General features: G+C 35.2%; 1 protein-coding gene across 1 annotated transcript; it reads right to left on the minus strand.

Moving 5' to 3' along the window:
* Positions 1–519: 519 nt before the first annotated feature.
* On the minus strand, positions 520–9584 carry LOC126712425 (uncharacterized). The gene is made up of 2 exons (XM_050411750.1): positions 9284–9584; positions 520–4012 (listed from the first exon to the last, which is right to left on the minus strand). The coding sequence occupies exon 2, from the start codon at positions 3900–3902 to the stop codon at positions 861–863; it is 3042 nt and encodes a 1013-aa protein (XP_050267707.1). The 5' UTR covers positions 3903–4012; positions 9284–9584; the 3' UTR covers positions 520–860.
* Positions 9585–14388: the final 4804 nt, after the last annotated feature.

The raw sequence follows: 14388 nt of genomic DNA on the forward strand, positions 1-14388 counted from the left end.
ACAATACTAAATTTTTAATCCTTGATCAATGCTTCTTTGGTTACAATGCTATACACATGCAGGATGGAATTAGTGTCACCAATAAAAAAGGTTAGCATACAAGATAACTTTTAAGAGAGAGAATGACAAGTGCCACCAATAAAGAGGTTGGCATACAAGGTAACTTTTAAGAGAGAGAATGACAACTGACAAGTTATATTACACACGAGCACTCTCTTAAGTGATTCAAGACCACAAAGGTACCCACAAAATAGTTTGATTCTTTTCGCTTCTTAAAGCTCCATCAAGAGATTAAAGACCACTAAACCAGTTCTCGCCCACAGTTCAGACTTACCAAACTGAGCCTCGAGCTCATCAAGGTCAGAGTTCATGACAGGGCCTAAAATGATATATATCATACATATAAAATAAAATGAGGCTAAGTTTGAGCAACTACTTTCTCTGTGTGTTTATCATGAAATGTCACACGAACTCACTGTGACCTTTAATATAAGCACCATAAAACAAAGACGAGACCAGTTCCTATAAATTTCTGTGATATATAAGGAAGAGAAATTACAGCTACATGTACCAAGCTTTCTATGATTGCAATGGCCATTGAAACCCAGAAAAGGAGATTCAAAGTAAATCAAAATTAAAACAATAAACCTAATTTTTTTTCCCTTCAGCAATTAATCACAAGAATCACATTACATCCACAATGCCCTCAGCTTTATTCAGTTAATAATTCCCCTCCCACTAAAGCCAATGGGCTGACCTACCATTCTGGATAATTTTAGGTAACGTAAGCATCAATTCACTTGGTTGGATTTATGAACTGATCCAAAGAGAGGAGGAACCGTAGATAAATAAAACATTGACTATTTCCATGGAGGTTGCTGATGTTTGTAGTTAAACGGATAGGATTCCCATCCACTATCAGGTTCCTTCCTTTTCCCTCCAACCCCAGAGCTTGAAGAGGGTTGTAAGTTCGTCCTCGTATGCTCCTCCACAGACCTGCCTTGACCAGGAAGGAAAAGCTGCCTCAAATTCCCTGAGTCTCTATGCCCTCCCTCCATCATGAATCCTGAATTTAGATCAAAATTTGGACGGGATGGACCGGGATTATTTAGACCTGATTGTACACCACCAATGCTCACCATGAACGGTGGCTGAGAGTAGGAAGGTGGAACAGCTGGTGCAGACCCCAAGACAACAGGGCTCCCTCTAGAATCCACCATATATTGCATTGAGCCAGAAGGATACATGGCTGAAGAGAAAGACATGGCAGTCCCTGTTGTCAGCCCATTGTAACCAAAAACAGAAGAATGAGTATAGGACATTGTGGGAGCCAGCCCTAAACCACCCCCTGCTCTTGTCATGCTAGCATCCACTGTAGGCTCCATATTCTTGCCATTTGGCAAGGACAATGATTGAGAAAGAAAATCTTTTCTATTGACTTCCACTCTGGTGCCCATGATAGAAATAACAGGAGCATCTGGTTTAGGTCCTCCATATGCATTTACAAATTGGGAAGACTTAATATTCCCGTGATCTGAAGCATCATTTTGGATATAAGGTCTGTCATTCAAATCAATGTTCCTCAAAGAAGGCTGCATTGATGACGAGGAGGAGGCAGGAGATGGGCTACGATGGCTATTCCGGCTGTTAAAGAGCTGTTCTCCCATCTTTGAATCCAGTGTTGGAGCATCACCATCATCACCAAGACAGTTCAAATCCAACTTCAGCCTCCCAGATCTCATTGGGCTGACTTCAACAGAAGATTCCCCAGAAGGAAGGCCAGATGATGGGGGAATTTGTTTTCCCAACTCATCTCCACCCTCGGCTACATTCAAATCAAAGTCAAGGAAATCCAGCCTCTGCTTTGAACTATCACGGGTTCCTGTAACAGGAGTCTTATCACCATCAGGAATTCTACGAGGAGATGCTGGGCGGAAAGCACTAGTAGCAGCACATCCTTTCCATCCAAGAGTCCCTCCAAACTGCAAAGGCACCATAGGCAATTCTTGAGCTGCTGATGGCCTTGAAGCAGAGGGTGCAGAGGGGTTCATTGGAGAATCCATTTCATCAGAGCAGACTTCTTGATTCAGATCAAAATCACAAGGGCCTTTCTCTGTGTTAACCTCTAGTTCTTGAGCTGCCTCAGTCACCAGAGATGACTCCATATCATGTGCGGAATTTTCTGGTTCATTGTCCAGATTATCTGAATTAATTGAGCCTCCCTCCCCATCAGGATTTGTCTCAGTAGAGTGACTTTTTCCAGTTGCCTCCTCTTGTGGCACCTTGGCAGGTAGGTCCTGCTTTCCATTTATAGAATCTGGGCTACCTGGCTGCCTGATTCCACCTTTAAAGATTTTCTCAGAAGAGGAGCTGCAGAATGGTTCCCTATAATCCACCACTTCTCTTTCTACTTCTTGAGCAACTTGCCGAGCGACTTCTATTGCATCAACTATGCCATACTCAAGTTCACTATCAGACCTTCTCTTGTCAATCACAACAGGGGTTTTAGTATCCCTTGCTGGCTTAGAAAAATCAGAAGCGTTTGTCAAATCATCACCCTCATCACTGCTATGCCCCTTATCTTCATTAGCTTCTCCAATGTCTTCCATCCTGGACAAAGTAGAGTCTAATTTCTCAGGCTTTCCCAATATACTCCCATTGGTGGACAAGTCTAGCAAAGCATTAGTACAACAATCACCATCTTGACCAGTAGTCTTGAACTCATTTCCACTGCAACGATTTAGAGTTCTCATATCATCTAACCTGGTCTTAAAATCAGATGCAGGTACCCTCACATCATCAAGAGTGGTGGTTTTCCCGCAGACATCCCTCTCATTAGCATCGACACTATTCTGTAAAGCAGGCTCCCTCACAATCTTCTGCGCATTTACAGCATCATCACCAGTACAAGCAGCTCCAGATTCCAATGCATCAGATGCAGAAGAAATCTCGGCCATATCCAACTTGCCCGAAGAATTGTCAGCTTCATGCACTTGCTTCTCAATTTTAATTGATTCATTCAACTTGAGAACATCGGAAATTATCTCATCACTGCCTTGCTTTGTAACTGCAACACTACCAGTCTCAGTAGAAGTTGCTCCATCTGCAGCACATACGGGGGATTCTTCTTTGATAGAAGGGTTATCTCGCAAAGAGTTTGAAAAAGTAGAGGCCAAAGGGTTTGAAGGTCCATCTTTGGTGTCCTCATGGTCAGCTGTTATGTGGGAGCCAGGCTGATCATTATGATTTGGAATCTGTACATCTTCAGTCCTTTCTGGCTGAAGATCATCTGATCTTCTCAAGGGCAAGATTTCATCTCTGGCAGGTTCTAACACATCATTTTCTTCCTTAGCACTTTCTGAATTAGGATTTTCAGAAGCAGATTGCCCACCTTCCTCTCCAGCAAGCCTTCTATTCCCATCCTGAACATCCTGGTGAATTGCATCACAATCCTTACCCTGCTTCCACCTATCAAACAACATTCTTGCCCCTTCCTGAACCTTAGAGCTATTGTGGCCAAGAAGATTCTTGACAGTAATCCAAATCCCTGAAGATATTGATCTCTCATTGTCTATTTGCAACTTTTCAAGTGCTCGTAGCAGAGCAGTGATTGACTCTTCTGCAAAACTCTCACTTGTTTCATTACCAAAATTTTCAGCATCCTTCAACCATCTATCAATAAACCAAAGTCCATCTAATTGTATAAAAAGATCAAGACAATCTTTATTCTCTGTGGCAGCAATAGTGCTTGCAACTGCAGCCCACTGCCTGGTTGCATCACCAACATTTTTCAAAACAAAATCTTTGTCCTTCTGCATTACATTGAGCAGCTCCTCAACTCGAGATGGGGCTGTGAGCCCATCTTTCATCTCAGTCAAGGTAAAAAAATCCTCAAGCGTCATACTGCTTCAAATACAAAGTTTCCAGGCATCAAAGAAGTTCATGTGACATGCTGGTACTTTTCCTCCCATTGGAAAATGCTACAGAATTTCAGGATAATGTTTACAAAAACCTGCAGAACATGACATCAAAAAATGAGTATTTAGGGATCATTGGCTACCAGGGGGTTGATGGAGGATGAGAAATTTAAAGTGGAATTTGTACGAAGTTGGGCCAAGCAAGTTTTGTTAGTACACAATTATGTTTCCAATTTCATGTCGTCAACAACAACAACAACAACAAAAAAGCCCGCAAAGATTTCAATTTTGTTCAATTTTGACTTAACTGCATGACCACCATGTGTACATTAATTGGAAACCAAGAATAGAATGCACTAAATTACAAGTACCGAGTCAATCTAGCCCAAAAGCGAGGACCAACCAACCAGAACTAACCATATCAGACAATATTGATTTCTCAGTACATTGTTATCCTCAATGAAAAATCGACTCACCCAAAATGATTTGCAGATTTTGAAAAATAGAATCATTTCATATGTTGACAAGAAGAGAATTCAACTCTAATTCCTTAATTCTTTTGTCCTCCAGATGGAGAGAGCAAGAGAATTTGCAAGAACATAAGCGAAGAACTAGTACTGTAAGTTCAAATAAAGTCTCATTCTCCACAGAATAATGTACATTTTTACTAATGTCAAAACCAAAACATAATTGGACTGGCAAAAGGCCAAAAGCAATAAAGACCATAAATCAAGATGAAGTATTGTAGCAATAAACCAGACACAGAATATAAAGAAATAACAATTGTACATATCATGAGAGGATGAAACATGCACAAGAAAATAACTATGCACAACTAGGAACATGTGTGTTTGCAAGTCCATTGATGTGCATAACTGGCATTAACTGGAAGCATCAGAATGGAATACATCACAAAACAAATATTCTGGGGAGGGTTTAGAATTCGAAGGGAAGGTTCTCAGCCACCAAACTAAATTAGAAGGTTCAAAAGGTCATGTGACCACGTGAAAGAAGCACACTTATTTGTCGACCCATATCCATATATCAGATACAGTTGTGGCTTTCCTATTTATTCATCCCCATCTGACAAATTTGGAAATCCAAGAAAGTTTCCTGTCTCATGCTTAATAATCAGAAAACTTGCTAATTAACTAAACTAAAAGCTTTCAACAAATTCAAAGAGAAGAGGTATCTATGGTCCAACAATCAATGATCAAATTACTTTGGCAACTACAAGCCATACAGAGCAACATTTAAATTCAAAAAGGAAACACTAAATATGTAAAGAAAAAACATAGTTGATGAGAAGAGCTGGGTAATATTTGTTCACAAAACTACAAATGAGGTTTGAAAATATCAAACCAAGAGAGTTCAACAACCTAAATTTGTAAGCCCAGTTACAATTGTAACTTATGAACAAAAATATCCAAAAAGCTGTTAAGGCACTAAGGTAACATAGTTTAGGACTGGAACGAAAGCCTTTTTGAACGCGAATTGAAAATACGGAGTCAATTTTTGGGAAAAAAGGGGGGGGGGGGGGGGGGGGCAAAGAGGGAAGATTCAATGACAAGTGAAAAGTACAATAAAAATAAGCATGTATGATTTCTCAATTAAGCCAAAAAAATTCACTATATTGCCTTTCAGATAAACTACAAACTAGATTATTTTCTCCATCTAATCTGAGCAAAACTTGTACAGGACAAAAACTACCAATAGTGGCACAATAAATCTGCTGAACCAGCAAGTAGCACATTGAACACAATAGCCGCCAGAACCTAATTAGTAAAGAATACATTACAAGACTACACTATATATGAGAGAATTTTAGGAGGAGAGGCTATACTATAGTGGATTGGTGTTGCATGTGCCGGTGTAGTGGGGAGGCAGTGGATCACCCTTTTGCTTCATTGTAGGAGGGCTCATCAGTTGTGGAGTTTCGTATTTAGATCTTTTGGAATCTCCTCGGTTTTACCAGAGAGTGTGAAGGATCTTTTGTTTGGTTGGAGGAACTAGATGAAAAAAAAAATTTGTTGGATGTTTGGAATTTGGTTCCGTTATGTTTAATATGGATTAATTGGTGGAAGCGAAATAGCCGTACATTTGAGGATATGGTGAGTACGGGGGACCAGCTCCTAGCCTCTTTGTTGGCACATTGTTTGACCGGTTCTATGCTTGGGGTTTCACGAATAGAGATTTCATTCCTATGTTTATTGAATCTCTAACTTTTTGTAAATAATCTTTGTATTCTTTGTAATTCTTTTGGCTACTTTTGCTCTTTCTGCATGAAGTAGTTTTTTTTTCAATAAAATTTTTATTACTTAAAAAAAAAGAAAAAAAAGAAAAAAAGAGAGAGACTATACACTATATATGGGAGAAAATTAAACCCACCAAAAAAAAAAAAACCTTGAATAGGCAATCCAGAACCTTTTCTTAGAAGTAAATAAAATTTATTAAAAGAAAAATCTCCCCAAGTCCCTGAGGTACTGTGAATACAACACAAAAACTCGAGGAGACCAAAAAAAAGCCACGAATTGCGAAACATTCTACCATCAGACCCACAAAAGGGTTTGAAAATAACGGCAAAAAAGTAAACTTGTTTATTTTTTTATACCAAGAACATGACCTGTAGAGTGAATATTATTATTAACTAACCTCCTTAAAGCAGTCATAGCTTATAAAAGAACTTGTGGTAGTCGACACTAGTTAAATTTAACTAATGAAAGGTTTCTCATCTCCATAATACCCTTCTTCCCCCCAAACATCACAAAACTGTTCTCACTTAATGCATTGCCGCTTTGGACAAGGCAATATTACAAATCCCAGATTTAAAATCTTCTCTAAGTTGTCTGAGCAAGAATTGGGCTTGCTTAGTGCGTTATAACTAAGAGATGTCAATGTAAAGATCAGTTATCCACTGTCTTCGTGGAAGTATTGCAAGAACTAAATACAGGGGAATTGAAGAATATGGAGCTCTTTAGATCTTAACGAGCATAATGGCCATGTATGTCTATAGACTTCTTTGGGCTCTATGTTTGTTTTTTTTTTTTTTTTTAACAATGTGGGGAAGATGATTGTTGATACTATTTATATTTATTCTTTGCTTTTTATCTTCTTCTTTTTTTCTTTTTTTTTTGGGGGGGGGGGGGGGGGGGGGGTGGTGGTTGTTTAGCTCAGCTAACTGTGTCTTCCCCAGTACTTAGCTTCCACCTTCTCTTTGTTCAATACTTATACAAAAAAAAAATATGACCCAAGGAAAAAAAAAAAAAAAAAAAAAAAGGAATTTCAAAGGACAATGATTTACTGGGCCATGAATCAATGATAGGAACAAATGAATAAAACAAGTGTTCTGCAACTTTTTCCAACTAAATATTTCTGTCAAAAAGGCCAAAACCAGGAGAATTACATTGACAAATTGGCAATAGAAAGTAGCAGAGAATATATGTGAAAAACAGATAATCTTTTAGTGTGGAAGCTTAACATTCTATGATGCTTTGTCTATAGCATGTTTAGACCTGCATGTCGTCAGAAGCCTAAGACTAAGGCTAAACCAAGAAATATGAGCTTATGACGTGCATGTTTAGACCTTGGGTTTATTAGGTGCATAGTCTTCTTTTTTCTCTCAAATACAAAACTCATTGGCGCTGAGCATGAGGGAATGCGGCTTCAACGAGATTTCGAAAGAGAACTACCATTTGGAGTCTTACAGAGTTTATGAGCTTTTATGTGTGGACTTCAGTTCCAATTCAATTAGAAGTATATTTACCAAATAAAGTAGGAGATATAGTCCCACTAGTTGAGCTTAAGAACTAGAGGTCTTCCCCCCTCCTTACAAGTGAGGGAGAGGGGATTCAACCCCAAGTTCTCTTTAATGGGAGAACTGGGCAATGCCACTGAGCAACAAGGGCCTTGGCAGAACTAAAGGTCTATACATGTGTGCCTTTATACTTAAGTAATTCAAAGTTGATCAATTGAAAATGTGAGTGTTTTGTTTTATGGAAGGCTTGTATTCCTGGAGTGTTTCCCATTCTCCTTTTTCTTCCTAGGGTGCTGTTCTTGTTACTGTTCACAGCCTAAGGTCAGATTCAACGTCAGCTTCTTCTCACCTATTTTGCAGGCCCAAATCAAGACCTTTCCTAAAATACCAAATTTTACCCTACCCAGAATTCCTGCAGTCCATTTCCTTGTTTCAGCCCTTCAAATCCAATTTTCAAGCCATATCCAAACCATAAACTCCAATCACAACCTCACATAATCCTAAGCCCTTGACCCACTAATCTTTCAAATCCCAAGTCTAAAAAAGCAAAAATAGACAGATTCCTTAAAGCTGTCCTGTGTCACTCTATAAGTAACAAAAACAACCATGTGAAGAACATAACATGAAAATTACTTTCTCACTTTCATCTGTCAATTATTGGCGAAGACAAAAAATTTCTGTTGTGTGTCAACAAGTATAGAGTTGTGAACATGGCAGGCACAAGTATATAGTAGAAGTTTCCTTACTAGAAAGATAGACCAAATATCCAGTGTCATAAAATGAATCAATTCAGCTAAAACTAAGGGCAGTCAGTTTTTTCTTTTCTTATAGCAAACAAGTTCAATAAGTTTGAGCAATTTGGATTTTGAGTATTACATTCAACTTCCTAATCTAACAAAACTCCTAAAACAATAATAGAAGACAAAAACTATGAGTGTAAATCAAGGCTCATGTAAATAAAATTGCGAAGTGCCCGCCCATCCAACCCCAAAAACTAAAAAGATAGGAAATGCCCCCATGTATATAACATTGATGATTATGGAAAACAATCAATGAAGTGATAAAATACCAAAAGCTAAATCCATCAACAGAACTCTAACTACCAGTTGACAATGTCAAAAAATAAATAAAAAATCGAAACTCAAGCGCCAAATAAACAGTAATTCAATCCTGAAAAGGCCAAAGAGGCCAAATCAAAACCCCCAAAAAAACCTATACTCAAATAGCAAGATTAATAAAACTTAGACTCACTAAATCTAAACCAAAAGGAATTTCATTTTATATACAGTACTAGATAATACAAAACCAAGAAATTAAAGCAACAATTACCATAAGCAGAAAGTACCAAACCCTAGAATTCAAAAATAGCAGAAACGAGAGCTCGAAGAAAACCCTGGCTTCATAGCTTTGCTCGAATGTAAAGTAAATTAGATAATTAAAAAAATTTATTATGTAAAAAAAAAATCAATTAATTAATGCTCTTTGAGATTGGTGATTAATAACGCTAATCCTAAAATTGGTAACAAATTAATCACAACAAATTCAAAAACCAAAAAATATTTTTTTTTTTTAAAACGCAATAATTACAAGCGTGGTATGAAAAATTCTTTACCTTTTCGTCAATTGAATTCGAAACCCTAGCTCTGACTCAGCCTGCGAAACCAAGCTCAACTCTCTCTCTCTCTCTCTCTTTCTCTCTCTAAGACTAAAAAGACTTTCTCTCTCTCTCTCTTCAATCGGTGATTTGTGGTTTCTCTCTCTAGAACTTCGATTTCTAATTCCCTCTCAGTTTCTCTCTCTTCATAAAACCCTCGCTTTTGTCCTCTCTCTCTCTCTCTCTCTGTTAAGCTGTTTTTTCGAACAAGCGAGAAAAGAGCAACGTTTCTAACTTTCTTCTTCGACAAAATTTCGATTTTTTATTTTATTTTATTTTTTATTTTAAGGTTTACTCGTATTATTTTGTATTTATATTTATTTATTTTATGTTTCAATTTTCTGATCGGTTATAGTTCGCTATTGGTTAAATACACGTGACAACAAGAATACGCAGACTCGAGCGAGTCGACTCGGTGTGGACCGGCGTGACCGGTGAACCGGTCAATATTGTTAGTTTCTAGGGAATGTAAACAAATAAATTAAAAAATATGGATTAGTACTTTAATTTAATTTATTTTTAAAAAATTAATTTTATTTCATAAAAGAGACTATATATGAGTTTTTTTTTTTTTTTTTTTTTGAGTTGGACTTTAAAAACAGGTAACAAAAAAAACTGTCAATTCCGGTATGCCTTTTTTGTGGGGCTTTTGTTTTTTTGATCAGTTGTGGGGCTTTTTTATATAACGAGTTTTCAGAGTAAAGAAGCGAGGGGTGGACATGGTCTTACAAACATAAGCTGAAAAGGGAAGAGGTTTCTTCTTGTCGCTGTCTAATTTTGTATTTTGGTCCCCTTTCTCAATCACGTGCCACACACGTGAGAGAGAATTGTGCTATGACATTAATATTTGTGCAGCATGATTTTTATTATTATTTTTTCTTTTTTTCTTTCTCTTTCGGGGGTCATAGTTTGAATGAAATTTATCTGCTTTAGGACACCATAGCATATATTCTATCACCAAAGAAAGGAAAACATAGCATATATGATAGATATATCTCAACTTTATCTTTGATGTATATCAATCAAATGAGTGTTTTTTGTGTGTGGGTGTGTGTCAGGGGTACATGAGATATACACTACAGTCATATGCTAAAACAATAAAAAGTTTGGTTGGCACTTGAATTTTGAACTAACAAAATGGACCACACTTGACTTTGTTTCTTCTTCAATCAAAATGGAGTACTTGTTTAGAGAGAAATTATTGACTCTTTTTTTTTTTTTTTTTTTTGGGTTCACTCTAACCTGTATTTTGCATAGGGGTTGGTAGATTGTAATTAAAAGAAAATGTTATTAATATAAAATTCACTAGCCAATTCAAGTCGCCCTACCTACCCATTTTTTTCATTTGTAAAAAGAAAAAAAATTCTAATAAGAATTTATTATTGATAAATTAATCAACTTCCTGTATGTCAATTTACAATCGTAATATATACATGGGATTAGATTAAGTTGTGATTATTTGCTGGAAAATGTTTTTATATAGATGAACCCAAACATGCCATTGTTATAATTATTGATAGCACACATTATTAATTGTGAACGTAATTAATGCATTTTCGAATGCCCAAAAAACCCTTAACATTAAAAAAAAAAAAAAAAAAATTATTTGAACACCTCAAGAGCAGCACATCCTAATAACAACAACATGCTAACAACCAATATTAATAAATAAATAAAAATAGTGCCTTAAATATGGAATTAGGGGTGAAAAAAACATTGAGAGATACTGTCTTTTAAAAATATTAAACACAGGTGCATAAGGTCGCAGAAAAACTGAAAAATCCACAAAGGGGGGAGAGGAAAAAAATAAATAATAGAATCCATATACATAAGAGCATTTGTAGCAGGGGAGCTAAAAAGCTATATAGCTATTTTAGCTCCACCAAAATACAAAAATAACCATACAGTAGTGGAGCTAAAACTATTTTTTTTAGTTTCATTGCTATAGTGTACATCTATCTATGGATATGCACTGTAACTGAGAGCTAAAAAAAAATATATATATATATATATATTCTCACTTCTTATTAAAATATTTTTTTTCTTCTTTTTTTCCTTTTCTTTATTGTTCAGAACTCTCAACTCTCAACTCTCACCTCTCTCTCTCAACTCTCTTAGCTCTCTCTCAACTTCCTCTCACCGCTGCTAGCCCACCCTCACGCCATCGGCTCACATCGTAGACCCACACCATCGATCCATGCCACCAACCCATCTTGCCCTTACTTGGTTTTTTTTTTTTTTTTTTTTTTTTTTGCTACGGGTTGTGGTGTGGTGGTGGTTGTGGTTGTGTGGGTAGATCGGCATCAGTGGGTTGTGGTGTGGTTGAATAGTCAGCGTTGGTTGGGTTCATTGGCGTCGGTGGGTTATGGTGTGGTTTGGTGCACTATGGTGGGTTAGTGTGGTTCGTGAGTGGGTCGCTGGGTTCAATACGGTGTTTGTGTGGGTGGGTTTGTGTGTAGATCGGTGTGTTCGTTGTGGTGGCTCGGGTGGGTTTCATGGTGGTGGGTGTGGGTGTTGCCTGGTGGGTCAGGTGAGTGTAGACTTGGTTGATTTTTTTTTTCTTTGTTGTGGGTTGTGGTGGTGGTGGTGGTGGTGGTGGTGGTGGTGGTGGTTGTGGTTGTGTGTGTGGTTGTGTGCAGTGGATATATTATTTTATTATAGTGGATATATCATTTTATTGTAGTAGATATCTTATTTTATTGTAATATTTATATTATTTTATTGTATTGAAAGCTAAAATAGATCTACTACTGTAGCATGTGTGTAGGTAAAATAGATAAAGTAACTTTTTGTGGTGCCAAATAGCTAAATTTTTAGCTCCACTGTTGTGGATGCTCTAAATATACTAGCAGCATGAAGAGATAATATTATGGATTGTGAAATCCTTGTCATTTTAATAAACATTATACTTAAATAATCGTCACAAATTTCAAGCACACTATAAGATGTATTTAAGAGGGTGTCTGGCCAGTCTTAAATCAAACCAACAAAGAACATCATAATCGTTTTAAGAGAGTTCTATACCACAAATTATTTCACAATTTTTTTGTCACAATTCTGACGTAACAGATTGTAAGTGGTTGTTTTTCACTTATACATGGATCTATCTTTCTTCTCCATTAGTCATACTCCATGACATCACAATTGTGGCAAATGAATTGTAAAATAGTTGATGGTCCTAGCATTTTTCCAGTTTTAATTATATTTAGTTTACTAACATTGAGTTAGCTTTGTCTCAATATGTAATATTTTTATTTTCTTCTTAATAAAGTTATGATATTCTTATAAAAAAATTAAAAATTTCATTAAAAAAATTTTGAAACTAAATATGTTCCCTTAGATTCTTTATAATAAAAAAAAAAAAAAAAAAAAAACGTTCCTTTCAAAATTGAGTTTTAACTTCTTTAAAATTCAAATTTACCATCCCTCTTAAATTTGAAATAATTTTCTTTTAATGTTCTCACATGTATATTCCCACCATAATCTAGTTTTAAATTTGAAATTTTCACGCATATGTTAACTAAAAATGGTTCATATCCTATTTTAGACAAACTTGATATAAAATAAAACCTATTCCAAATTAATTTGGTTTTTTTTGTTGGATTCAACATTGTATTATAATTGAATTGGCTTTATGGTTTGTCAAATATTCCTAAAAAAAAGTATATTTTTCATGTGAACAAGGGGTGTTCGTACATGATAATGGTCTACTTGAATACTATATAATTGCATCACACATGTTATTACTTATTAGTAGCTAATATTTTTTATCAGTGATTGTGATATTTTTTCTTTTCTTTTCCTTTTTTTTTTTTTTTTGAAAAGACAGTGATTGTGATCTTTTAATGCTCAATAGATAATTAACATTTGCAGCACGAAACTATTACCATATCTTTTTATCTTAATCATTTTCTTGGGGTTGATGTTCCTTTTAAGTCTTTTTACAGACTCGAATGGAATGATAAGAGCGGTGTGTGTGTGTTAGCCTGTTAGGGTCTAGGGGGTGCATGAGATACATAGTCACATTCAAAAATTGCAAAAAGTTTAGTTCCCAAATCCCAACACGAATATGAACTAACAAATGGACCTCACATAGACTTTGTTTCTTCTAATGTTAGAGCAAAAATGAATCAAATAGACTGTGTATACTCGTGCTTTGAGAATAATTATTGACTTTATTTTGTTTTTATTATATATTTCTCCCTCTTACCTCTATTTTGTCTTAAGGTTAGTGGAATTCTAATTGGGGTAGATGTGTTTAAAATAATAAGGTATTGGTTTTATATAATTTGAGGTCTAAGATAACAGCTTTAAGTTAGGTATTTTAATATTTAAATATCAATTAAATAATATTTATTTATTTATTATATAAAATAATTATTTAAAATCCATTATTCTCATTGAGATGCAAAATCACTAATGAATTTTTATATTCAAATTTTGCTAACATCTCATATTCAATTGAAAAATATAGCTAATCTATTTCATCTTTCTTGTGACATAAATAATTTTAAATAAGATTTTATCAATTTTAATTAAAAAAAAAACAGTTTTCTATACTCTATAGAAATAATTGTAACATATATTCTCAATAAAATTCTAGAAGCAACTAAGAAAAAATAAATTCCGTTTTTTTATAATACAATTTTAGTACATCAATCTGTACCATTTCTTCTTGTAAAATTTCTTTTCAAATTTTTAGTCCTAAAAGTAAATTTGAACTATTAATATTATAATAAACTAACTTGTAACCCTATGCATATGCATGAATACACTTAAAAACAATAAGATATATAATATAATTCCTATATATATAATTTAAATACTATTGATAGTCATTTTTATATTTTGCTAACTTTTTAAAAAAATTTGTAAGGATATATATTTTTTTAATTATTGTAAAACACTTTTTTTTAACGATTCATTTATTCTAGACTCTTTGGTTTTTGTACTTAATAACTCACTTGGATGAATATTTATGATGTGGTCCCACATTTGATTCTAAAATTAAAAAATAAAACTATTTAAGAATAAATAATTTAGGACACATGGCACAAAATTTA

This window comes from Quercus robur, chromosome 2 (genome assembly GCF_932294415.1).
Source record: "Quercus robur chromosome 2, dhQueRobu3.1, whole genome shotgun sequence".
Taxonomy (NCBI): domain Eukaryota; kingdom Viridiplantae; phylum Streptophyta; class Magnoliopsida; order Fagales; family Fagaceae; genus Quercus; species Quercus robur.